The following is a 24,782-nucleotide window of genomic DNA, read 5'->3' as shown; positions in this document are numbered from 1 at the left end:
TACAGATGCCGAGATGGATGACGACATGCGTATCGACATCATGCTTGACAGTATAATGTGTGTTGTTGTTACAGATGCCGAGATGGATGACGACATGCGTATCGACATCATGTTTGACAGTATAATGTGTGTTGTTGTTACAGATGCCGAGATGGATGACGACATGCGTATCGACATCATGTTTGACCGGATCATGCTGGTGGAGCTGCGTGACAACGTCACCAAACTGGACAACAAGGCGTATGCTGAATTGAGCAGCTACAACAAGCCGCCCAAGATCGTGCACGACATCCTGAAAGCCACACTGGCTGTGTTCAACCTGAGGAAGGCCCAGAAACACGAATACGACAACTGGAGCAAAGTTAAAGCAGTAAGAGATCTTTTCCTTTGTTTACTTTGTATGCTGTACTCAAGAGATATCAGCTTAGCAAAAGTTAATTTCTCCACAAATGATGAACAAAGTAAATCTTTTAGAATCAACCTGAATAGGATGGTTCTGTTAGAAATGTATTCCCCCCCCCCCCCTCCCCCCGTCTAAGTCACTGGTTCTGCTACATTTTCCTGGTTGCTAATAAGTCTTAGGACTGAAGACATAAAGACAGTTAATGTAATAATAGATTTTGCAGCAGTGCCTTTAGTTGATGGTTGTGTCTGTTTCCAGAATATCAACTCCGACCTGGCTCAGAAGATCTCAAAGTTCGACCCCACGGCCGATGAAAACCTCTTTAACCCGGAAAAAGTGGAGATCTTCTTGGAAAGTAAGTTGTTTCGACTACAAAGTAGGGTTCGACAAATCTACTAGGCCTCGATCCTAGTTAGTGAATTTTTGGTCATAGTTATTGGAAATGATATACTAGCCAAAGCTTCTGTGAGGGCAGGTAACTTTTTCAAACATTTTTTGAACACTGCTACAAAGTAATGTTTACTTTAAAAACTGAAATTCATTTAGTCAGTGATAACACCTGTAAATGTTCAGATAGTATAAACTGGTCTACTGTCCAAAGAACCAAATTAGAAAAGAAATGTCACCAACCAAAGGTCAAGGCCATCTGAACTCCATGTAAATAATATATGTTAATACCTTAAAATACAATTTTATGTTCTTTTATGAAGGGTCTACTTTATCCACTAAATCTGTTCACTAAAAAATACTGTTGAGATCCATGTATACATTGGGGTTTATAAACTTAGGATGACATCTTTGATGTCAATTGACATGGCTTGGAAATCTTTGTCTTGTAGAGGTTCCGCATTATGAAGTGCTGAAGCACGGATCGTTGCCCGCTCAGCACATGTTCAACTGGGTGTTTGTGACGCTGTCCCTCGTGGAACACACCTTGAAGAACAAAGGTCTGGAAGGTGTCGATCTGTCCAAGAGTGAATCCCAGGAAACTGAAGATGGAACACAGGGGGAGGGAGCACAGGTGGAGGAGGGAGCACAGGGGGAGGAAGGAACACAGGGGGAGGAGGGAGCACATGGAGACGAGAAACAGGAGAGTGATGCCAAACAGGAGAGTGGAGAGCAAGAAAAGACGGAGCAAGTAACACAGGAAGTAAAAGAGGAAGTTAAAGGAGAAGTGAAAGAAGGAGAACAGAAGGAAGTAAAAGAAGAAGAACAGAAGGAAGTTAAACAAGAGACCCAATAGAAGACTGTGATATATTTTTTACAAGTTAAATCTATCTATAAAGCCCACCCAATATATATACTAAATGAAACCTTTATACTCTGGTCACTTGAATATAAAACTTGCCTTTGTGTATGGAAGACACATATTTAAGTCTCCTTTATAACCAGGTGGTGTAGTGTGGTGTCTTTTATAACAGGTTTGACTATATGAAAGTAATGTGACTAGGAAGCTGTCTTTGTGATACTTTGTGATATTTTTTTCAGTTGTTGATCTTTTATACTTTTTGTGTTTGTGAGACGTGATATTTTTTGTTTGTTTGATACTATTCGTGATCCAGTGATTTAACAAAGATTTTTTTTTTTTTTTTTTTTATCCTTTTTTTTGTACTGTGCGATATCTTTAATCCACAGTTATTAGCTTATTTCCAAATATCAAAGCATTGCACCAAAATGTGAACCTAGTTGAGCTGGTCTCCTTTCACATGGTATAATCGTATGAGGTGAAGGGAATTGACCCGGGGTTTTGACAACATATTCATCATCATCATGGTTACACATTGGTCACTGAAGAACCTGTTCCAAAAATGTAGGCTACTGCCATTCTTAACAACCTTGTGACTAACAACCTTGTGACTACAAATACACTTTAAACACATTTTCTTCTTTTTAAATCCTATTGTTTGTAATTAATAAAATTTTATTTAATTTCCCAATATACATTTTTTTCATATGTTAATTATTGAGAAGTAAAATCCAGTTTGGGCTATGACAAATATTAAGATAACCAGAGATACATAGATACACACTAATATTTGTTTTTGAAAAAACAAAGATATTTAACATATTATTTATATTGTTAAAAAGGCTCCATTTATTAAAAACATGTTGCAGTAGCAACACACTTTAAAACATTTAAACACTGCCTTTTTTATATCTAAGCTGATGCTTATTTTTATTTGTTTAATTTAAATACATCAAAGGTATGTAACACTTTGTTTTGTAATCATTCTGTGGAATTCCATTTCAGTTCCCAACAGATGTGTTGCTATCAAAATAGCTTCATGTAGATAGGTGGTATAGCCTGTATTTGTTGTTGGAACATGTGACAAGTTCTCCTTACCCCAACGTGTACTCACTCGTACAGTTATTTTTCGTTAAACCACGATATGAAGAAACATCTGCACTATGTAAGCGGGCGCAGAAACATTATTGCACCTATGATACAAAACTTGCATTAGCACTACATAAATATATGTTCATGTATTTGTGCACCATGTCATATTTAATAAGTATTATTCTCAAGTGTCAGTGGATATTTTTGGCAAATAGGTTTGTGGTCTTTTATAATACTTAAATATACTTAAATACTGTCGCTTAGAATATGTAATCATGATGTTCAAGTATATGTAGCTCAGTATGAAGTTTGTGTACATTTATTTAGATACTAATGGGTTTTTTCCCCACAAGTGCTAAATACGATATAATTTTGAGAGTGAATTCCAAACATATTTATTCATATAATGTTTTTATTTCAAAGGTTTTCACTATGTTGTTTTACCCGGATGTTTTAGATGTGAACGGATTAATCCACGGTCTTCTCTGATGACCAGTCTCGGAATAGACCCTTCAGCTTGTTTACATCTCATAAATAATACTTTGATATTTCCATCTAAAACAGATCAGTAATAATGTGTCTCTATGTTCGCTTGGCTAATGGGAAGAAAACAAACATCACTAGCATTCTCTTGTGTTGCTGACACATTTTTGTTGAGAAACAATGGTGATTTTGTCATCAACATTGTTTTCGTTTCTTTTACCCAAGTTGTTAATAAAGTGTGTTCACTTGGACCCCCAGAGCTAATGAATGTCTTTAACTAGTTTACAAAGTTTGTTTTGGTATAATGACACCAAAGTTGTGACACATTGTCTTTAGAGGAAATCTGCTACATTTTCCCATTAGCTTAAAGAGATATTTTATAAGCACTTGCCCTCATACAAGGTGAAGGTCTGAAAATAATTATTTAAAAAACACTCCCAAAACACCACAAATTGTCCCACATTTTTATTCATGTATTTCTATATAATTTTTTAACTACCCTCTCCCCACTGAATGGTGTCGGCATGGACCCACCCAAAAATATTTTAGAAATAAATTATCAGCTATATGCAGCCTCTCTTCCATACATCTGCTATATGAAAAAACCAACCCCCAGCTGGATAACTCTTGTTGATTTAAAGTACTACAAGGGACCAGCATTAGGTATATTATACTGTTAACTTCTTCAGCTATTGGCCACCAAACTGAAATTATATATAAAAGACAGCAAAATATTATTTATTGCTAGTCAGCCCAAATCATCCCTTCATAAAGGTGCATTCAGTAATCACCTGAATAGTCATGTCTTGTCATTGCACAATAGTGACAATGTACATCCTGTGCTGGAACAATGTCCTGCTAGGGGTGTTAAATATTGCCTCGAGTTCTAATGGACACCTAGATCTATATAGTGTAACCGATGGAGCTGCATCATACAAGGGTTAAATCTCACCACAGATATTTGTATTAGTGCCCATGTGTGTGTAAAATACAAGTGTTAAAACTCACCACAGATATTTGTGTTAGTGCCCATGTGTGTAAAATACAAGTGTTAAATCTCACCACAGATATTTGTGTTAGTGCCCATGTGTGTGTAAAATACAAGTGTGAAATCTCACCACAGATATTTGTGTTAGTGCCCATGTGTGTGTAAAACATTTAGTGGTCATTTCATTTATTTCTCATTCATTTTGTGTTGTGTTACATTTGGAGGACATGCCAAATATAGTTTTATTTTTCTGCATGGTAATAGCTTTTTGAAAGAACAATTTAAATGTTCATACTTATGATACTACTGTGATACAATATATCTTTTATATGTAATTTATTAGAAATAAATATTGGAATTCAGTCTGTTTTTATGCGTTTACAATTGTAATAGTTTTGGGTTTACACATGAATTTGATTTGACTGTCAGGTTTTGAAATCATGATGATGTACTTGTTGATTAATTAACTAAGACAAGGATGATTGGTTACATTATTAGTCCCCTAATGGTCCAACGAGAGGGGCCCTTAGGTATTGTCTCCATCTGTCCGTTATAACTAAGACAAGGATGATTGGTTACATTATTAGTCCCCTAATGGTCCAACTAGAGGGGCCCTTAGGTATTGTCTCCATCTGTCCGTTATAACTAAGACAAGGATCATTGGTTACATTATTAGTCCCCTAATGGTCCAATGAGAGGGGCCCTTAGGTACTGTCTCCATCTGTCCGTTATAACTAAGACAAGGATGACTGGTTACATTATTAGTCCCCTAATGGTCCAACGAGAGGGGCCCTTAGGTATTGTCTCCATCTGTCTGTTATAACTAAGACAAGGATCATTGGTTACATTATTAGTCCCCTAATGGTCCAATGAGAGGGGCCCTTAGGTACTGTCTCCATCTGTCCGTTATAACTAAGACAAGGATCATTGGTTACATTATTAGTCCCCTAATGGTCCAATGAGAGGGGCCCTTGGGTACTGTCTCCATCTGTCCGTTATAACTAAGACAAGGATGATTGGTTACATTATTAGTCCCCTAATGGTCCAACTAGAGGGGCCGTTAGGTATTGTCTCCATCTGTCCGTTATAACTAAGACAAGGATCATTGGTTACATTATTAGTCCCCTAATGGTCCAACGAGAGGGGCCCTTAGGTACTGTCTCCATCTGTCCGTTATAACTAAGACAAGGATGATTGGTTACATTATTAGTCCCCTAATGGTCCAACGAGAGGGGCCCTTAGGTATTGTCTCCATCTGTCCGTTATAACTAAGACAAGGATGACTGGTTACATTATTAGTCCCCTAATGGTCCAACGAGAGGGGCCCTTAGGTATTGTCTCCATCTGTCCGTTATAACTAAGACAAGGATCATTGGTTACATTATTAGTCCCCTAATGGTCCAACGAGAGGGGCCCTTAGGTATTGTCTCCATCTGTCCGTTATAACTAAGACAAGGATCATTGGTTACATTATTAGTCCCCTAATGGTCCAACGAGAGGGGCCCTTAGGTATTGTCTCCATCTGTCCGTTATAACTAAGACAAGGATCATTGGTTACATTATTAGTCCCCTAATGGTCCAATGAGAGGGGCCCTTAGGTATTGTCTCCATCTGTCCGTTATAACTAAGACAAGGATGATTGGTTACATTATTAGTCCCCTAATGGTCCAACGAGAGGGGCCCTTAGGTATTGTCTCCATCTGTCCGTTATAACTAAGACAAGGATGATTGGTTACATTATTAGTCCCCTAATGGTCCAACGAGAGGGGCCCTTAGGTATTGTCTCCATCTGTCTGTTATAACTAAGACAAGGATGATTGGTTACATTATTAGTCCCCTAATGGTCCAACGAGAGGGGCCGCCCTTAGGTATTGTCTCCATCTGTCCGTTATAACTAAGACAAGGATGACTGGTTACATTATTAGTCCCCCAATGGTCCAACGAGAGGGGCCGCCCTTAGGTATTGTCTCCATCTGTCCGTTATAGGTTTCTGGACTATTTGTTCACCATGCCTCGGAATATTGAGCTGAAATTTGGTGTATAGATTTATCATTTAGAGTTACAGATCAGGTTTGACTTTTATGGAGATTTACCAGTTTTTGACACAGTTGTGGTCAGATCATTCATTTGAATTTATTTTCGTGCTTAAATCCAATTAAGGGTCAAGCACGCTGTCCTGGGCACACCTCAGCTATCTGGGTTGTCTGTCCAGGACAGTGGGTTAGTTGTTAGTTGTTAGTGAGAGAGACGAGGGTGTAGTGGTCTTAAACCTACCCATTGAGTCGTTAAAACTCGCTCTGGGTGGGAGCTGGTACCGGGCAGCGAACCCTGTACCTACCAGCCTGTAGTCCGTTGGCTTAACCACGACACCACCGAGGCCGGTACCGGGCTGCGAACCCTGTACCTACCAGCCTGTAGTCCGATGGCTTAACCACGACACCACCGAGGCCGGTACCGGGCTGCGAACCCTGTACCTACCAGCCTCATGTCCGATGGCTTAACCACGACACCACCGAGGCCGGTACCGGACTGCGAACCCTGCACCTACCAGCCTCATGTCCGATGGCTTAACCACGACACCACCGAGGCCGGTACCGGACTGCGAACCCTGCACCTACCAGCCTCATGTCCGATGGCTTAACCACGACATCACTGAGGCCGGTTGTGGTCAAATCAAGTGCAAGGCCCTTTAATAAATTCTCAGCTATAAACAAAAATGGAATTTATGTTCGACAGAGTTATGGCCTTTGAAGTTAGATTTGTGGGGCTCGGTAGAGGACATGTATTGCTTTATATGTTATCAGTACTCTCAGAATTTGTGATTGTGTGAACAATAGAATATTAGATTTACATATTTACTACTTAACACTTCTGATCAAATGACTTGATCAAAAGATGATACATTGTTGAACCAGAATGTACATAGCCTATTGACCAACAATTAATGCGAGAAGTAAGCAGTGAACACCGACAGGTTCGAACTAAGCCCACAGCATACATGTACCTGTTGTAGTTGAAGACATGGACTAGGATATGGTTTGCAAAACAAGTTGAAAGATAGGAGTTGTCAGATAGGGAAGAAATGAGATTAGTTCAAAGAAGAAAGAGGGGAAAATTACCACAAAAACCCCCACCCAAATTTACTTACTAATCAGTGGGTAGACAAGTGGAAATAAATTAGGCTTTTCCTTTTGATTTGTCTGAAATCTGTGTTCACTTGAAACTACCAGTACAATCGTAACTAATCATGTCTGAACTCTGTTCCTTGAAATTACCAGTAGTCGTAACTAATCATGTTTGAATTGTCTGAACTCTTGTGTTCACTTGAAATTACCAGTACAGTCGTAACTAATCATGTTTGAATTCTTGTGTTCACTTGAAATTACCAGTACAGTCGTAACTAATCATGTTTGAATTCTTGTGTTCACTTGAAATTACCAGTACAGTCGTAACTAATCATGTTTGAATTGTCTGAACTCTGTGTTCTCTTGAAATTACCAGTTCAGTCGTAACTAATCATGTTTGGATTGTCTGAACTCTGTGTTCTCTTGAAACTACCAGTTCAGTCGTAACTAATCACGTTTGATGAAGTCAAAGAGTGATGGAGGGAGAAATAACCCAAACAAATCTCAAGACAAACACATATTTGATTCAGTAGTTTATTTTTAAAAATAATTTATTTGTTTGTATACAAAGTTTGTTGGTCTGATCACAGGAACGACCAACAGCACAGTGTGATAGATACAAGGCCACATAACACGCCATGAAGACATTCACAAGCTTATAGACGGACAGTCACAGGATGCACAACAGGATGCACAACACGGTCACAAATGCAGTCATGTGGATACATGCACAACCCAAGGCCTACCACCATCGCCTCATGTTGCAGGGCATGTACTATCTACTATAGCTACTGCTAGTTCTGTGAAATTGTTAAAGCACCATCTCTTGATGTAGCAGTATGTAGCCTGCTGTCATAACTACTAGTGGTTGCATGAAGTGTTTTAACAACGTCAGTTGATGTACAACAGCGATCACCAGTTCTTTGAAATTCTGTTTAACCCACCATCACATGATGTGGTAGGATATGTACCATTTGCCATACATGTATAGCTATCAGTGTTCAGTGGATTTGTGTTTAAACCACTGTTGCCGTACTCTATGTACTACCTGTAATAGCTACCACAGACTGAGTGAAGTGATTCTTAAACCAACACCACTTGAACATTTAGCAGTCTGTCATACAGTCATTTATACCACAACAAGCTGGGTTAAGTTATACATATCTTTGATTATATGCTGACAAAGTGTACTTTATTCTAACAGTAAATTCAGTCTTCTTCAATTTTCATAATTACCTTAAACCGCTCTAAGAAGTGGCCATTAATATACTTTTTTTTAAATATTTGCTTTATATATTTTTTAATAAATCAAATATTAACTGATGAACAAAGTACACAAATTCAAATAAATTATGAAAATCAACGTTAACATTTCATTTTTCACTAACAGTTTAATCTTTTACAGCGGAACCATAAATATTCAAAAGTTCTTTGGCAAAATTCTGCATTCTGACAATATGGTTAAAACTAAATGTGTTTAATATAAGAATTATGTCCGATTACATTAAACAAATGTAACCAACTTACTTACAAAACATTACAGCCTGGGAACATCAATTATAAACAATGCAAACAGAAAAATCAAGTTGAGTAAAAACAAACATGGCTGCCAAAACTAGCATCTATTAGTGGAAAATTCTCAGTTAACAAATAATACAAATTTAACTATATTTATTAATGGTGAAATACTGATGTTTTCATTTTTAATTTTTTTGGGCAGATTTTGAAAATAATTAATCTCATTAAGAAATTTACTGGAACACTTAAAACTCAGTTATATATTCCTTGACCAGTGAATTCTTTTATCATTATGCAATTATATATTATATATTTTCAATAATAATATAGAGATACAAAAAAGGTAAACATATAATGTAATATTTCACCTGTTTGTAGAACAAAAATAGAACTGTTTCATTATGCACTAAATGCTCAGTAAAAGATATAACATGATAAAATAATTAACATATTTGTAACAGGATTTGAAATATATATATTGAGAATATGCTTACAAATGTAAAATATATTCCGTATTGCACCTTGGTCATCTCAACTCCATTGTAACTACTTGTATTACTTTTACTCAATCTTCAGTACCAAAGAATGAACAATAATTATCATGTTAACTTTTAACATCTACTACATTGAAAAAAGAAGTGTGAGCCCAATTTCCTCAAAAATTAATTGCCAGTTCTTGCAAAACAATGTTTTATTTCTAAATGGAGAAAAAAAATCCAGCTATTTTTAAATTAATAAATTTAATAAGTGCAATTGTGAATTTGTATGTACAAAGGTATTACAATGATCTGCAAGAATAACTGAGTGCATGTCTGTCATGCATCAGTTATTTGTGAGTTATTTGTTATTTCTTTATTTATTACACAACAGAGGTAAGCAACAGTCTTGAAAAACGACAGTGTCTCGTAATATGAACCTGTCACTTCTGGATGACATGATTTTTGTACAGCTAACTGTTGGATCTATTAACAATTTCTGTGAAACACACTTTATGGTATTGAATCGGCTTTCATGAAAATGTATCAAATGTTTTAACTGTTGTTATTCAACTGCTAGTTTTCAACATCATCATGTGCAAGTTTTACAGTAAAAATTTACCATGCCATGTTGATTTGTAGACCAACTGAATTGCTTGCCAATATGAAAGTAATACCATTGTACTTCCAGCTAAATGAAATTAATTATAATTACTTGGTTAACATGATACGTAATTAACTTTAACACCACTGAGACGACGGAGAGGCTAGTTTTCACCACATTAATGTGTGACAGGATTAATGCTCTGGTCACATTTGTGACGTTAAACTGTACTGAAAATAACCAATGGATTTTACTTTATTGGTCATAATCCATAATAGCTGAATGGTCTTAGTACTGGAGTATTTTTAATATAAAATAATAATAAAATATTCTGGTTTTCAAAATATATTGGTCTTTATAGTTAGGTGGTCTTAGAAACAGGGTGAATGTTGGATTTCACTGTACACACCATTAGATTTCACTATCTGTAAATGTTTAAGTCAGAAAATGGTAACAATATATATTATATTTTGTAAGATGCTACATGGCAAATGTCACAACACTTTAATTTTTGTTTGGATTTCACAGTAACAGTTACAATGGACATCATCATCTCATGTAAAGGTTAAATGAAAACACCATGGATAACACATGTTTGTGTCAAGAGTATCAATGCTGAGCTGATATGGAAGCCAAAGAAATGCATACCTGTTGTGTGGTCAAATGAATACAGTAAGTGTACCCGACACCACAAGGGACACAAGAACAAGAACTCACCGATACTCAATTACTCAGGTGATGAGTAAAATGTTTTCTAAACTATCTTCTATTTCTCCATTATACATGTTCTGATAGTAAACAATTATCATTTGATGCTAAATTATGAAAGATGTTCATCATGCATGTATTTAGATGCTGACTGGCTGACAGTCTTAAATGCAGACTAAATGATACTTATTATAAGGTGGCACAAGACCTGCATTTATAACAACTTATTAAACATGTCTAACTTTTAGGAAAGTTGCCTGTGATGATAAGATAAACACCTTTGGTAAATTTGTCCCTTATTGTATTAAGGCAACTATTGTCAGATATTTGTCTGTATACTTTATGACACTAGTTATAACAAGAAATAGTAACCAAGTTCTAACCCGCTGGATGGTATTTAAATTCTGTCTTGTGTTTTATAATATGTAGTACATATAATAAGTATATAGTAGTAACATGAAGTGTTAATTAATCACTAACTGGTTGTATAGTATTTATGTCAGCGTTTGGTATTATGTGGTACATACAATGGTTACACTGATACCTATATACGGCTATATCTATATAGACACACACACTGCTATCACACAGGTGCCCAGCATGTTATATAGGGTATATATCGGTATGGAATCACAACACGACTGGCCAGGATGTGAAGGTGAATCACGATAAATAACCAATATTTCACCCTGAGGTGAGGGTTGATAAACAATATCTCACACTAACAAACATTGGTGTCATGAGATGAATAAATATCACAGATTTCTTCAGCTAGTCCTGTCTGAACTCAGTACAACAAACTACTGCATGGTAAATACTCCACCACATAGCAGAACACTCCACCACACAGAGGAACACTCCACCACATGGAGGAACACTCCACCATGTAGCAGAACACTCCATCACATAGTAGAACATCCCACTACACAACAGAACACTCTATGTCACTGTAGAACATTCTACCATATGGTAGAACACACTATCACATAGAACACTCCACCATATGGCAGAACACACTACCGCACAGTAGAACACTCCTCCACTCAGTAGAACACTCCACAACAGGGTAGAACTCTGCCATACACACAGAAGAATGAGTACCATACAGCCACTTCTGTCCACACAGTCTGTCACACGCACTATTGTCCATCAAGTGTGAATATCAAGTGTGCTTCACAGACAGTCTAAGATGTGTTGTTCTTCACTGGATATCTCCAGAACATCTCTTTAATATAGTGTATGTTCTTCAACAAGAAGTATTTACATCATCAGAACACATGCAATCATTTCTGTTCAGTCTTTCATATGCAGTGTTCTCCTTTAACAGCAATAGGCAGCAGTCACAGTTAATTATGTTTTATATGCACGGAGCTCCATCAAGAGTTATCAGTACACACCACAGCACATGGTTTGCTCTGTTCAAATTATCATTATCACAGACTTACTGTAATCTTTGTTCAAATTATCTCTATCATCGATATACAGTAAATCATCTTTGTTCAAATTATCCTTGTAGATATTTGTAATCTGTTCAAATTATCCATGTAGATATTTGTAATCTGTTCAGATTATCCGTGTAGATATTTGTAATCTGTTCAAATTATCCATGTAGATATTTGTAATCTGTTCAGATTATCCGTGTAGATATTTGTAATCTGTTCAAATTATCCATGTAGATATTTGTAATCTGTTCAGATTATCAGTGTAGACATTTGTAATCTGTTCAGATTATCCGTGTAGACATTTGTAATCTGTTCAGATTATCCTGTAGATGCACAGTTACCCATCAGAAGTATCAGGCATTCTGTTCCAATCGTCTTGTACACACACTATTCTCCTGAGAAAATATCAGAACCTGATCTCAGTTGTTTAAGGTGTCTTTTGTCACATGCAACAGATCAGAAACCTGCATGCTATCTGGCCAGTTTCTTAAAGATGTTCTTGCCCCTATTCAAAATTCCTCCTTTTTTCTTTTTGGTTTCCTCCTGCGTGGCGGTCTGTGCGAGGGAGCTGGGAGGGGTCAGCGGGATCACCGGCTCCAGGGTTATGGCGTCCGCCGGCGGGGAAGCAGATTCCACTCCAATCTGAAGAGACAAGTGGAGAAACAAGGTATGAGAAATATCGCCAGTATTTAACATGTTACATAAATATTGATATGTTTATATGTGTATTACAAAGACTGTTCTGAGTTTGCAGCCAGTGTAAGATGTTCCCGATTAGTAGCCTTTTTAATGACTAGTTTTACATATGTTTATATGTGTATTACAGAGACTGTCCTGAGTTTGCTGCCAGTGTAAGATGTTCCCGATTAGTAGCCTTTTTAATGACTAGTTTTACATATATGTTTATATGTGTATTACAGAGACTGTCCCGAGTTTGCTGCCAGTGTAAGATGTTCCCGATTAGTAGCCTTTTTAATGACTAGTTTTACATATGCAGCAGGGATAGCTCCGGGTGGGCAAAATATTTCGCCAGATTATTTAAAGATGCAAAACTAGTTATTTGCCAACAAAATACCAATTATTACATGAAATATTTCGCCAGATTATTTAAAGATGCAAAACCACAGTTATTTGCCAACAAAATACCAATTATTACATGAAATATTTTTGCCAAATTAAAATAAAACTTGCCAGTTGTTTCTAAAAATCGCAGTTGGCAGAGCTAGCCCTGTGCAGTATGTTTTCTTGTTTAGAACATCTGTGTCTGTATATACATGTTTCTCGTCATCCCAATGTTTGTAGTAATGCAAACAAGATTTTATAAAAATATATATTAAGAAATAAAAGGTTTAAGCTATTACAGTCAAATCTGCTTAACTGCATAGTCCAAGTGCATGATAGATTTATGCTAATAACCGGTACAACTGATTATCCGATAGAGCCATTTCTAGATTATAACCAACGGTAAACTTTACAAATGCCTTGTGGACGGTCTATCTTACTCTTAACTGCAGAACATTGTGTGTACAAATATCAGAATGTTCAGAAACACACTAGATATAGAGACACTGAAGTGTCTATCTTACTCTTAACTGCAGAACATTGTCTGTACAAACATCAGAATGATCAGAAACACACTAGATATAGAGACACTGAAGTGTCTATCTTACTCTTAACTGCAGAACATTGTCTGTACAAACATCAGAATGATCAGAAACACACTAGATATAGAGACACTGAAGTGTCTATCTTACTCTTAACTGCAGAACATTGTCTGTACAAACATCAGAATGATCAGAAACACACTAGATATAGAGACACTGAAGTGTCTATCTTACTCTTAACTGCAGAACATTGTCTGTACAAACATCAGAATGATCAGAAACACACTAGATATAGAGACACTGAAGTGTCTATCTTACTCTTAACTGCAGAACATTGTGTGTACAAACATCAGAATGATCAGAAACACACTAGATATAGAGACACTGAAGTGTCTATCTTACTCTTAACTGCAGAACATTGTCTGTACAAACATCAGAATGATCAGAAACACACTAGATATAGAGACACTGAAGTGTCTATCTTACTCTTAACTGCAGAACATTGTCTGTACAAACATCAGAATGATCAGAAACACACTAGATATAGAGACACTGAAGTGTCTATCTTACTCTTAACTGCAGAACATTGTCTGTACAAACATCAGAATGATCAGAAACACACTAGATATAGAGACACTGAAGTGTCTATCTTACTCTTAACTGCAGAACATTGTCTGTACAAACATCAGAATGATCAGAAACACACTAGATATAGAGACACTGAAGTGTCTATCTTACTCTTAACTGCAGAACATTGTGTGTACAAACATCAGAATGATCAGAAACACACTAGATATAGAGACACTGAAGTGTCTATCTTACTCTTAACTGCAGAACATTGTGTGTACAAACATCAGAATGATCAGAAACACACTAGATATAGAGACACTGAAGTGTCTATCTTACTCTTAACTGCAGAACATTGTGTGTACAAACATCAGAATGATCAGAAACACACTAGATATAGAGACACTGAAGTGTCTATCTTACTCTTAACTGCAGAACATTGTCTGTACAAACATCAGAATGATCAGAAACACACTAGATATAGAGACACTGAAGTGTCTATCTTACTCTTAACTGCAGAACATTGTGTGTACAAACATCAGAATGATCAGAAACACACTAGATATAGAGACACTGAAGTGTCTATCTTACTCTTAACTGCAGAACATTGTCTGTACAAACATCAGAATGATCAGAAACACACTAGATATAGAGACACTGAAGTGTCTATCTTACTCTTAACTGCAGAACATTGTGTGTACAAACATCAGAATGATCAGAAACACACTAGATATAGAGACACTGAAGTGTCTATCTTACTCTTAACTGCAGAACATTGTGTGTACAAACATCAGAATGATCAGAAACACACTAGATATAGAGACACTGAAGTGTCTATCTTACTCTTAACTGCAGAACATTGTGTGTACAAACATCAGAATGATCAGAAACACACTAGATATAGAGACACTGAAGTGTCTATCTTACTCTTAACTGCAGAACATTGTCTGTACAAACATCAGAATGATCAGAAACACACTAGATATAGAGACACTGAAGTGTCTATCTTACTCTTAACTGCAGAACATTGTGTGTACAAACATCAGAATGATCAGAAACACACTAGATATAGAGACACTGAAGTGTCTATCTTACTCTTAACTGCAGAACATTGTGTGTACAAACATCAGAATGATCAGAAACACACTAGATATAGAGACACTGAAGTGTGAAACTAGAACATGTATTTATAGTGTGATATTAGTAATTAAAAATCATAAAATGGCAGCATACTCAGAACAATCCCTTTTAGCGAAACATTTACTATAAAACAATGTCTTGGCTTAGTTTACCGTATACAGCTTTTCACAAAGTTAACAGTAATGTTTAATTGCGGGTAAAACAAAATACATAAAAAATGATAACATTAAATTCCTTAAAAAAGCAGCAAGCTGTTTTTGGCTGCTACAAGAATAGCATCAGCTGTACAGAATGAACACCCCAAGCCAGAGATTGTAGGAAGATCAGTTTGAACACCCATTGAAGGTTATCAAGAAACCCCATATAATGTAAAACAGGGAAAACGTGTATCTTCTAAATAGTTAGTGAACATTTCTATTAACATTAGAGATTTACTGGAATTACCTAACTAGATTTTATCTTCAAAGTCTTAGTAACTACATGTATGACAGTAATTATATGGGTAGACTACAGGATTCCGATATGAGCAAGGCAGAATTTTAACTAATATACCGTATTTTCCCGTGTATTATGCGCACTTTTTTTCCAGAAAATACAGGTTAAAAATGGGGGTGCGCACTATACATAGCAATAGAAAAAATATCTTTTAAAAATGTCCAGTGATCACCCATGAAAAATCGCCGATCGGTAGTTTATGGTACTTTACAGGTTATTGACAGTGTTCATTACAACGAAACGCCAAAACCCTCTTAAAAATCGCTTTTCACTTGTGATGGTTGTAATAAATGCAAAATAAATCTACAAAAGTATCCATACCTCGCCAAAAAGTACACAAAAATGACAAAACTGGACCGTAAATATTTTTATTTTCCATGAGATTTAATTCGGCCATTTCCGGCAAAACAGAAATATACCACACTATTATAAATTTAGAAATCTCGCACATTCACGTTAGCCACGAGAACAAAATGTAATATGCTATATTTTTGTTTTCATATACTTATTAGTAATTTACAGTGTATGGGGTATATAACTGTTTTGATTTATGCACGTGCGAGTCTGTGACATGTAAGTACGCAAGTACTAGCCTTTGTATAATATGACATGTAGGTCTATATACACAAGTACCTAACTTAAGTTTTGTTTCTTTTATATACTGCTTCTTTCGCTTTTTGTTAATTTTGGTGACGGGGAAAACGGTACATCTTGCATTCACTGTCGATTTTGTGATTTAAAAAAACGGTGCGCATTATATTGTGGTTCATGTTTTTTTTCATGGAATAAAGGTTCAAAGTAGGGGGTGCACATTATACACCGGTGCGCATAATACATGGGAAATTACGGTAACTATAAGTTTTAATCAACTTTGAATGATCAGGGTAAAGGAAAATTTTATGTAAATGTTACGTCAGTTTTTAGTAGTCCAATTCAATAACAACTCTGTGAATTTGTAGGTTAAGGTTTAATGTAAATAACAAGCAACATCCAATTTGGTTAAACTATTAATTTAACACAAAACATGGTTTAGTGATGAAGTAACATCAGGTGTTACATAGTGAGTTCGTTGTAATATTATCACTGACTACAGATACATGCTGTAAAACAGTAACTGGTTAATGGCATAGAATATTAGCTTTATCATGTCCAGGATGAAGGGAATATATTCATACCTTCACAGAATAAAGTTAAAGTTCATTTTCTTTAATGACACCACTAGAGTACATTGATTTATTAATCATCAGCTGTTGGATGTCAAATATATGGTAATTTTGATACATAGTCTTAGAGAGGAAACTCAGTACATTTTTCCATTAGTAGCAAGGGATCTTTTATATGCACGATCTCATAGATGAGACAGTGCATACCATGACATTTAAAATTTCACAGAATAAAGCCAATACCATGTCATTAAATTGTAATTTTTTACATATCAATAAAATTGTGACAATTACTTTATTAAAAGGACGCATTAGGTGCATTTTTTGACATGCCATGGTTTGCTATCATATAGCACATCCATATATTGTTCAGCGGTTTAAAGAATTAACTATTCTGCAGAATTAACTTCTAACCATATACATATTCGGTGTTACTCATAGTTACATCCATAGATTATCTCGATGCATGTTTAACAATTAAACAATTTAAACCAAAAAAAAAGTATTTTAAAAATGAAATAAAGTTCAGAGATGCAACTATAAACCAAGTTTCATTAATCAACCGGAGGACTTAATAATAAGTAATATCTTAATAATTATAGCTAATATCTTTTGACTGCTCAAGGCAAGACAAACAAACAAACAAACAAACAACACTGCTGCGTCCTGGAATAAAATGTATCTCATCTTAAAGAGAACAGGAGTTTCTGGCACAAATTCATGGGCTCTGTTATACAAATAACCTCTTCTTTTTTTTCAAGTTCAAAGCATCAATTTATTATTAGGTTTTTTTTAAATACATGTACAAAATTACAACATTATGAGATTGTGTATTATGTCTTATAGTTCTGGATTGTTTCAACTCTTTCATTTGTGTACTTTATAATTTAGTCCTGTAACAGAGCTTGTAAGTTTGATACAAAAACAGATCACTGGTTCTCTTTAATCAAAGGAAGAAAACACAACAAAAGAAATATAGAGTGACATCAGTCATGACATGCAGGTGAAAACTAAAAAAACAACAAAAGAAATAATAATTTTTCACAAATAAAAAATTATTTAATTTAAAAAAAATTAAAAATAAATAAATCAAATGATTTCATTTTTAAAATATATCATACAATTATAGAAAATTCTGACAGACTAAAATAAGTTGATTCATGGATTTTTACAGATATCCAAAATGTAATCAAATGTTACAATTAAAATTTTGGGTGGATACCATATTTTGTTTGTTAACATAAACTGCAAAAGCATGACTTTTTTTCAGGGAAATTAACACAAAAACAAACGAAAATAAAAATTTGTGCAAACCAAAAAGGAAAGCCAAACTGAAAGGTGCACCCGATCTACAAGCGGCAATTACCATCCTCCGAGCCACAACGAGAATGCGGCGTCACATGCATATCTGACACGTGGTCACCTACGTTATTAAATCCGTCAGAGTGGCGCGACACAGCGCTAATACTCTCGCCTGACCTAGAGGGAGACACCATGCTGGCACTGTCGAGAACCTCGTCGTCAGACATCGTCGATGACATCTCCTGAAGGAAGTTGGATGGCACGTAACCACGGATACCACGACACTCTCCCCGGTAGAAGCCGTCCTCATCCATCTCACCATAAACAGTGATCATATCTCCCGCTTTAAACGTGATCTCAAGCTGCAAGACAGCAAGTCAGTTGGCAATGAAAAAGACTTATAAAAGCAATGATTGTAAGTAAATGTATATTAACTTTAATAATCATTCTGGAAGTACTGCTAAAGCCCATAACATTTTTGTGTCTCCTAAGTTCAAGGGATATAACTCTATCAAAAATGGGCCAATTCCCATGAAAGTCGAACGTAATCTGCAAATCTGTACACGATAAAGCTATATAAAACATTTCAGCTCAATATCTTGAGGCATTGCAAAACTATATTTGGCACATATGGATGAACAGACAGACTGAATGATAGAGTTGAAACCAAGTCTCCTCCACTTGGACTGGTAGGGGATTAATAAATATATGGTATTAATGGTATGAGTGAATTAATGTTAAATTTGAAATAAGCATACTAATTTCCCTATAAAAGCTGTTATTTTGTTACAGTTTATTATTACACTTCATTAACTAATTTACCACATTTATTGTTAATTTTTATCACAAGAGTAGAATTAATTTGAAAGCATGAAATACATCACAATGAATTTAATTTTGACAGATCTTTTTGGATCTAATTTAATTGCATGACAAGCAAGAATTTTTTTGTTGGCAATCAGTTTATTACAAAAGTGTATATAGAAGAAATTTGATTGCAAGACACCATTCATAGAGAAAGAAGAAAACAACAAATGAGAAAGCAAACAAAGAACCAGACACAATCAATGTAAATAATAAATATGTTTTAAAATCAAACAAAGTTAATAAAGATCTATTCGAATAAGTACATGTGGATTAAGTTAATAGAGTTCTATTCGAATAAGTACATGTGGATTAAGTTAATAAAGTTCTATTAGAATAAGTACATGTGGATTAAGTTAATAAAGTTCTATTAGAATAAGTACATGTGGATTAAGTTAATAAAGATCTATTCGAATAAGTACATGTGGATTAAGTTAATACAGTTCTATTAGAATACATACATGTGGATTAAGTTAATAAAGTTCTATTAGAATACGTACATGTGGATTAATTTAATAAAGTTCTATTAGAATACGTACATGTGGATTAAGTTAATAAAGATCTATTCGAATAAGTACATGTGGATTAAGTTAATAAAGTTCTATTAGAATAAGTACATGTGGATTAAGTTAATAAAGTTCTATTAGAATATGTACATGTGGATTAAGTTAATAAAGTTCTATTAGAATACATACATGTGGATTACGTTAATAAAGTTCTATTAGAATACATACATGTGGATTAAGTTAATAAAGTTCTATTAGAATACGTACATGTGGATTACGTTAATAAAGTTCTATTAGAATATGTACATGTGGATTAAGTTAATAAAGTTCTATTAGAATACATACATGTGGATTACGTTAATAAAGTTCTATTAGAATACATACATGTGGATTACGTTAATAAAGTTCTATTAGAATATGTACATGTGGATTAAGTTAATAAAGATCTATTCGAATAAGTACATGTGGATTAAGTTAATAAAGTTCTATTAGAATACGTACATGTGGATTAAGTTAATAACTATTAGAACACGTACATGTGGATTAAGCACTTACTTCTGCATCGACATTTGGCGACAGTTCCTGGGGGTCGTAGTCGTACAACGCTAACATCCGTCTGACCGAGTTCTCTTGGGGGACAGAGGAAATGCCATTTGGTGTGAGGTGCTCCTGAGGTGGAGGGTGATGGTTGATCTCAGCTTTCACAGAATACGTTTTGTCTGACAAGAAAACCACAAGCAAAACATTGGAATCATGTCTAATGAGCAGTTATTTTGTTAAATAAAATGTTCGTATGTCTGTGCAGTTCAATATGAAGGAGATGTTTTAGTTTTCTAACAGATAATTGGACATTAATGAAATCAACCTGTTAACGTGTCAGAATTACCAAATGTCTGACATCCAATATCCGATGATTAATGAATCAATGTGCCCTAGTGGTGTTGTTTAAAAAAAACCACTTTAACTTTCTTTTTTATTACTTGTAAAACCAACCTGGTGATATTTGGATCTATGTAATTATGACATAGGAAGCAATTATTACCTGATGACATCGGTGACATCGTTTGCCCCGTACTTTCCTTCAGTAACTCATCTATAAGGCTGGGGTCATCTATGTGGATTTCAGACACCATGTTACATGGAACGTAGCCTGACCGGCCATTGTACTCCCCTCGGTAGAAACCATCAGCATCCTTCTCACCATATATCTAAACAAACAGAATCAATAAGTTTCTAATACATACTAACATAGTGTAGAAAAAGTACTGTAGTTTTTACTACCCATTCCACCTGCCAAAAATGTGTACATAAAAATGTTGTTTTACAAAAACATTTAAAAAACTTTCAATATTCATTGTAACAATACCATTAAAATCTGCCCCTCTCTGAATTACACTGAGTTAGTTCAACATTCATTGTAACAATACCGTTAAAATCTACCCCTCTCTGAATGGAAGTTCAACATTTTGTTATAACAATACTATTAAAATATACCCCTCTCTGAATTACACGGACTTAGTTGAACATTCATTGTAACAGTACCGTTAAAATCTGCCCTTCTCTGAATGGAAGTTCCTCGTCGAGGGCGTCTGTGTTTGGAGACATCACCGACGGCTCGTAATCGAACAGAGCGACGAATAACCGCCTCTTGCTGTCGTCCATCGGAGGATTTATCTCCCCTGATATGGAATCCACATCACAGTTATCATCATAGTCCTCCGAATCATTCAGAGAAACGTGTTCACTAGGTCGCAGTCCGGGGCTGCTTTCTCTCATCTTGTTACCATGGAAACCAGCTTCCTGAGGACTTTTTGTTGGACTTGTCGGGTGTCGAGACACGCCATACTTGTCATTTCTGGTGTCGTTTTGCATACCAGCGTTTTTCTCTCTGAAACCATCCCGCCCATCTGAATCGGCTCCATACTTGGGTGACTTGGGAGAACCAGGGGAGTGTCGTTTTGGCACTTCAGGGGCAGTTCTGAGGGGACTAGAGGTATTTCTGTGGCTAGAGGCAGCACCATGGGCAGTTCTCCGTGAAACACTAGGTACAGTATTATGGGCGTCAATGGGTGATGTTTGTTTTGTTAATTTAACCGAATCAGTGTCGTCCTCAAATGATGTGCCTCTTTCTGAACTGCTGTCTCTTGTAATCTCTGTAAGGATCAAGAAAAAGGGGAGTAATAAACGTATAATGTTTATTGTTGATCCCAGATATATTGATTTATTAAACATAAATCTTTAGAATAAAGTAGAACACAAGAAACAGTTTTGGTGGTAGAAGGAAAAAAGTTAAAAACATTGTGAAAAATAAAATAATGTGTATAACTTCACACCAGTTTCACAAAATATATTTTGAACATTATGTAAACCAAAAACACTGTTATTGTGTTTCTTTTGACTTGTGAGAAAACGAAAACCATGAATTAAAATAATCTTCAGTCTCATCTACAATGTTCATTAAGTCTGAAAAGAAGTTTATCATGCTTTTAAAATAAAATAAAAACCTGAAGGGATTTAATAAGCTATTTCTGATGTTATATACTCTACAGGGTTCATGTCATTCCCCTGAATTGTTACATGTGACTTAAAATTTAATTTGTCAAATAAACTTCATTATTAAACCACCAAAAAATCTAATTAGAAAATCTTTAATGAGCCGTAACTCTATTTGGCTATGTGGAAAAAACCTATCTTTTATGTTTGAGTTATAATTTTCCTACTTTATATCTATGATGTAAGAGGATTTAATCCATGTTTGTATGACTATTGTGTATGTAACCTTGCCTAATAAATCAGAAAAGCAATTTATATAGCTTCCTCAATTCTGGACCTAACGTTTTTTGTAAAAGCACTCTTCAATGAGCTACTAATTTTCTGACTAAATTGCTACTCAATGTTTTCGATCTATCATGACCCTTAGTATTAGATAAAACCACAACCAGATTTTGTCTGATCTGGCCAGCTGAAGAGACGTAAGACACAAACCGATGGCTGGAATGTTCCTCTGTGGTTGTAGCGTGGTCGGACTGGGTGAAGGTCGGATTGTTCGTGGTGCTGGCTGTGGGGACAGCTGTTTCTCCTGCTATAGTAACCACAGAAACACAGTTAGTACATTTGTTTACATAAAATACAAGTGAAATTGAATATTTTAAGAAATTTTTTTTTTTGAAGGAAATGAAATAAATTTGAAACAAGAGCTATAAATTGATGATCTTGACAAAAAAAAAAGGTTGAGCAAATGTTTTACATGTTTGTGTGTGAATTCATGTGTGTGTATGTGTGTATGCAGGCATCTGTTTATGTGTATGTATATGCACATGTTTCTCTTTTTTTGGTTACTTCATCCTGTATGTATAGTACATTCATAGTTTTGTTCCCCCATTCCGTCCAGTTGACTGCAACTTGTATAATGAGTGTTGAGGTATCATCCAGTAACAGTATCCTCTCCATTACACACAGATCAAAATGACTCAGAACTGTGTATTCTTCACAAGTAGGGTGTTACTGTGTGCTCAAAGACCGAGGACAAAAACAGCAAAAATCTGGAATTTTAGGACAATGCCAAAACGTTTTACCTTTGGTTTTATCGCTTCTGTGACAACAGCGGTGAATATGAAAAACTACAGAGGATTTTCATATCTGATTTTATTGCAAAGGGGTAAATATGAGCCTAACAGACTTATCTATATAATGAAAAAACACTCTGTATTAAAGATAACTATAAAGGTATTACATTTATTGATGTAGAATATGGTTAGGCTGTCATCCTATAGGAGTAGGAAAGATATAGTGTTCTGAGGAGTGGCAGTTCTCTTGCAGAAAGCATATTTTTTAAATTCTTGGAATGGCAGTCCTCTTGCAGAAATAGGGAGGATATATCATTCTATGGAGTGGCAGTCCTCCTACAATAAGTAAAGATATTCTGGGAGTGGCACTCCTCTTGCAGGAGTAGGAAGGATATATTGTTCTGTTGTGGCAGTATTCTTGCGAAGGCATAAACAAATTTATTATTCTGAGAATGGCAGTCCTCCTACAGTAGTAAATATATTATTGGGAGTGGCACTCCTCTTGCAGGAGTACAACAGATATATCATTCTAGGGAGTGGCAGTTTCCCTTTATCTTCTGACAGACCATTAAAAAAAGTGCCAAATTCCTTCACTGAAACTGTGCAACCTTTCTTTTTTTGTTTAAATCCTATAGAACTGTTCAAAATTCAATACCACCAAAACTACCCCCTTCCCGCTACCAACCCCGGTCAAGCTTCTGGTGTTTTCTTGCACCTGCCAGTGTGGGCGGTCCCCTCTCCCACCCAACTCCTTTCCTGTCCTGGACAGAGGAGCCGGCCAAGGCCAGCACCTGTGACCATGACAGGTATGCACTACAACAGCTTGTTCTGAATGTGCACATAAAACCCCATGACCCACCCAGGAGTGGCAGTCCTCCTAAAAGAGTAAAGATATTCTGGGGAATGGCACTTCTCTTGCAGTAGTAGGAAGGATACATTATTCTGGGATGTGGCAGTATTCTTGCGGAAGGCATAAACAGATTTATTATTCTGGGAATGGCAGTCCTCCTGTAGGTGTAAAGATATTCTGGGAGTGGCACTCCTCTTGTAGGAGTAGGAAGGATATATTTTTCTGGGGAGTGGCAGTATTCTTGCATAAGGAATAAACATTTATTCTGGAAATGGCAGTCCTGTAGGTGTAGATATTCTGGGAGTGGCACTCCTCGTGCAGGAGTAGGGAGGATATATTGTTCTGGGGAGTGGCAGTTCGTCTACAGACAAAACACAATGGTGCTTCCTGGGAGCAGTATTTAAACCTTTCAAAATATCTCTTTGCCTCTGTATTGTACAGAGATATGATTCTGATTGTGATAGTCTTTTCGTTCAATTAAGCAGTCAATGACTAACCATATTCAAGACGCATAGTTTTAAGATGTAAGCAACAGAATACAACATCTGTCGACATTGTTTTCAGAAACCACAATCAGATGTCAGAAATAACTCTTCTGGTTATATATACGCAACAATCACCTGAATAATGAATTGTACAC

At 35.8% G+C, this 24,782-nt stretch overlaps 2 protein-coding genes across 22 annotated transcripts in view; one reads left to right on the top strand and one right to left on the bottom strand.

Annotated features, from left to right (window-relative positions):
* The window catches only part of LOC121369352 (EF-hand calcium-binding domain-containing protein 5-like), a 71,170-nt gene extending 68,775 nt beyond the window's left edge, over positions 1-2,395 (top strand). For all 6 annotated transcript variants that reach the window (XM_041494376.1, XM_041494375.1, XM_041494373.1 and 3 more), the window contains 3 exons: positions 144-370; positions 662-758; positions 1,243-2,395. In XM_041494376.1, the coding sequence (XP_041350310.1) occupies positions 144-370; positions 662-758; positions 1,243-1,646 (728 nt within the window). In that variant the 3' untranslated portion in view covers positions 1,647-2,395. The remainder of the gene's footprint in view (positions 1-143; positions 371-661; positions 759-1,242) is intronic.
* Positions 2,396-7,857: 5,462 nt separating this feature from the next.
* Positions 7,858-24,782, bottom strand: part of LOC121369350 (RIMS-binding protein 2-like) — a 228,093-nt gene continuing 211,168 nt past the window's right edge. For 14 of the 16 annotated variants that reach the window (XM_041494356.1, XM_041494355.1, XM_041494365.1 and 11 more), the window contains 6 exons: positions 22,712-22,808; positions 21,269-21,879; positions 20,769-20,934; positions 20,282-20,445; positions 18,421-18,718; positions 7,858-12,727 (listed from right to left, as the gene is read on the bottom strand). In XM_041494356.1, coding sequence (XP_041350290.1) covers positions 12,591-12,727; positions 18,421-18,718; positions 20,282-20,445; positions 20,769-20,934; positions 21,269-21,879; positions 22,712-22,808 — 1,473 coding nt within the window. In that variant the 3' untranslated portion in view covers positions 7,858-12,590. The remainder of the gene's footprint in view (positions 12,728-18,420; positions 18,719-20,281; positions 20,446-20,768; positions 20,935-21,268; positions 21,880-22,711; positions 22,809-24,782) is intronic. The other 2 variants (XM_041494369.1, XM_041494359.1) reach the window with 2 other exon arrangements.

The sequence above is a fragment of the Gigantopelta aegis genome, chromosome 3 (assembly GCF_016097555.1).
Source record: "Gigantopelta aegis isolate Gae_Host chromosome 3, Gae_host_genome, whole genome shotgun sequence".
Lineage (NCBI taxonomy): Eukaryota > Metazoa > Mollusca > Gastropoda > Neomphalida > Peltospiridae > Gigantopelta > Gigantopelta aegis.
The sequence above is the reverse complement of the archived record's forward strand: the minus strand, read 5'-3'. Positions and strand labels throughout refer to the sequence as shown.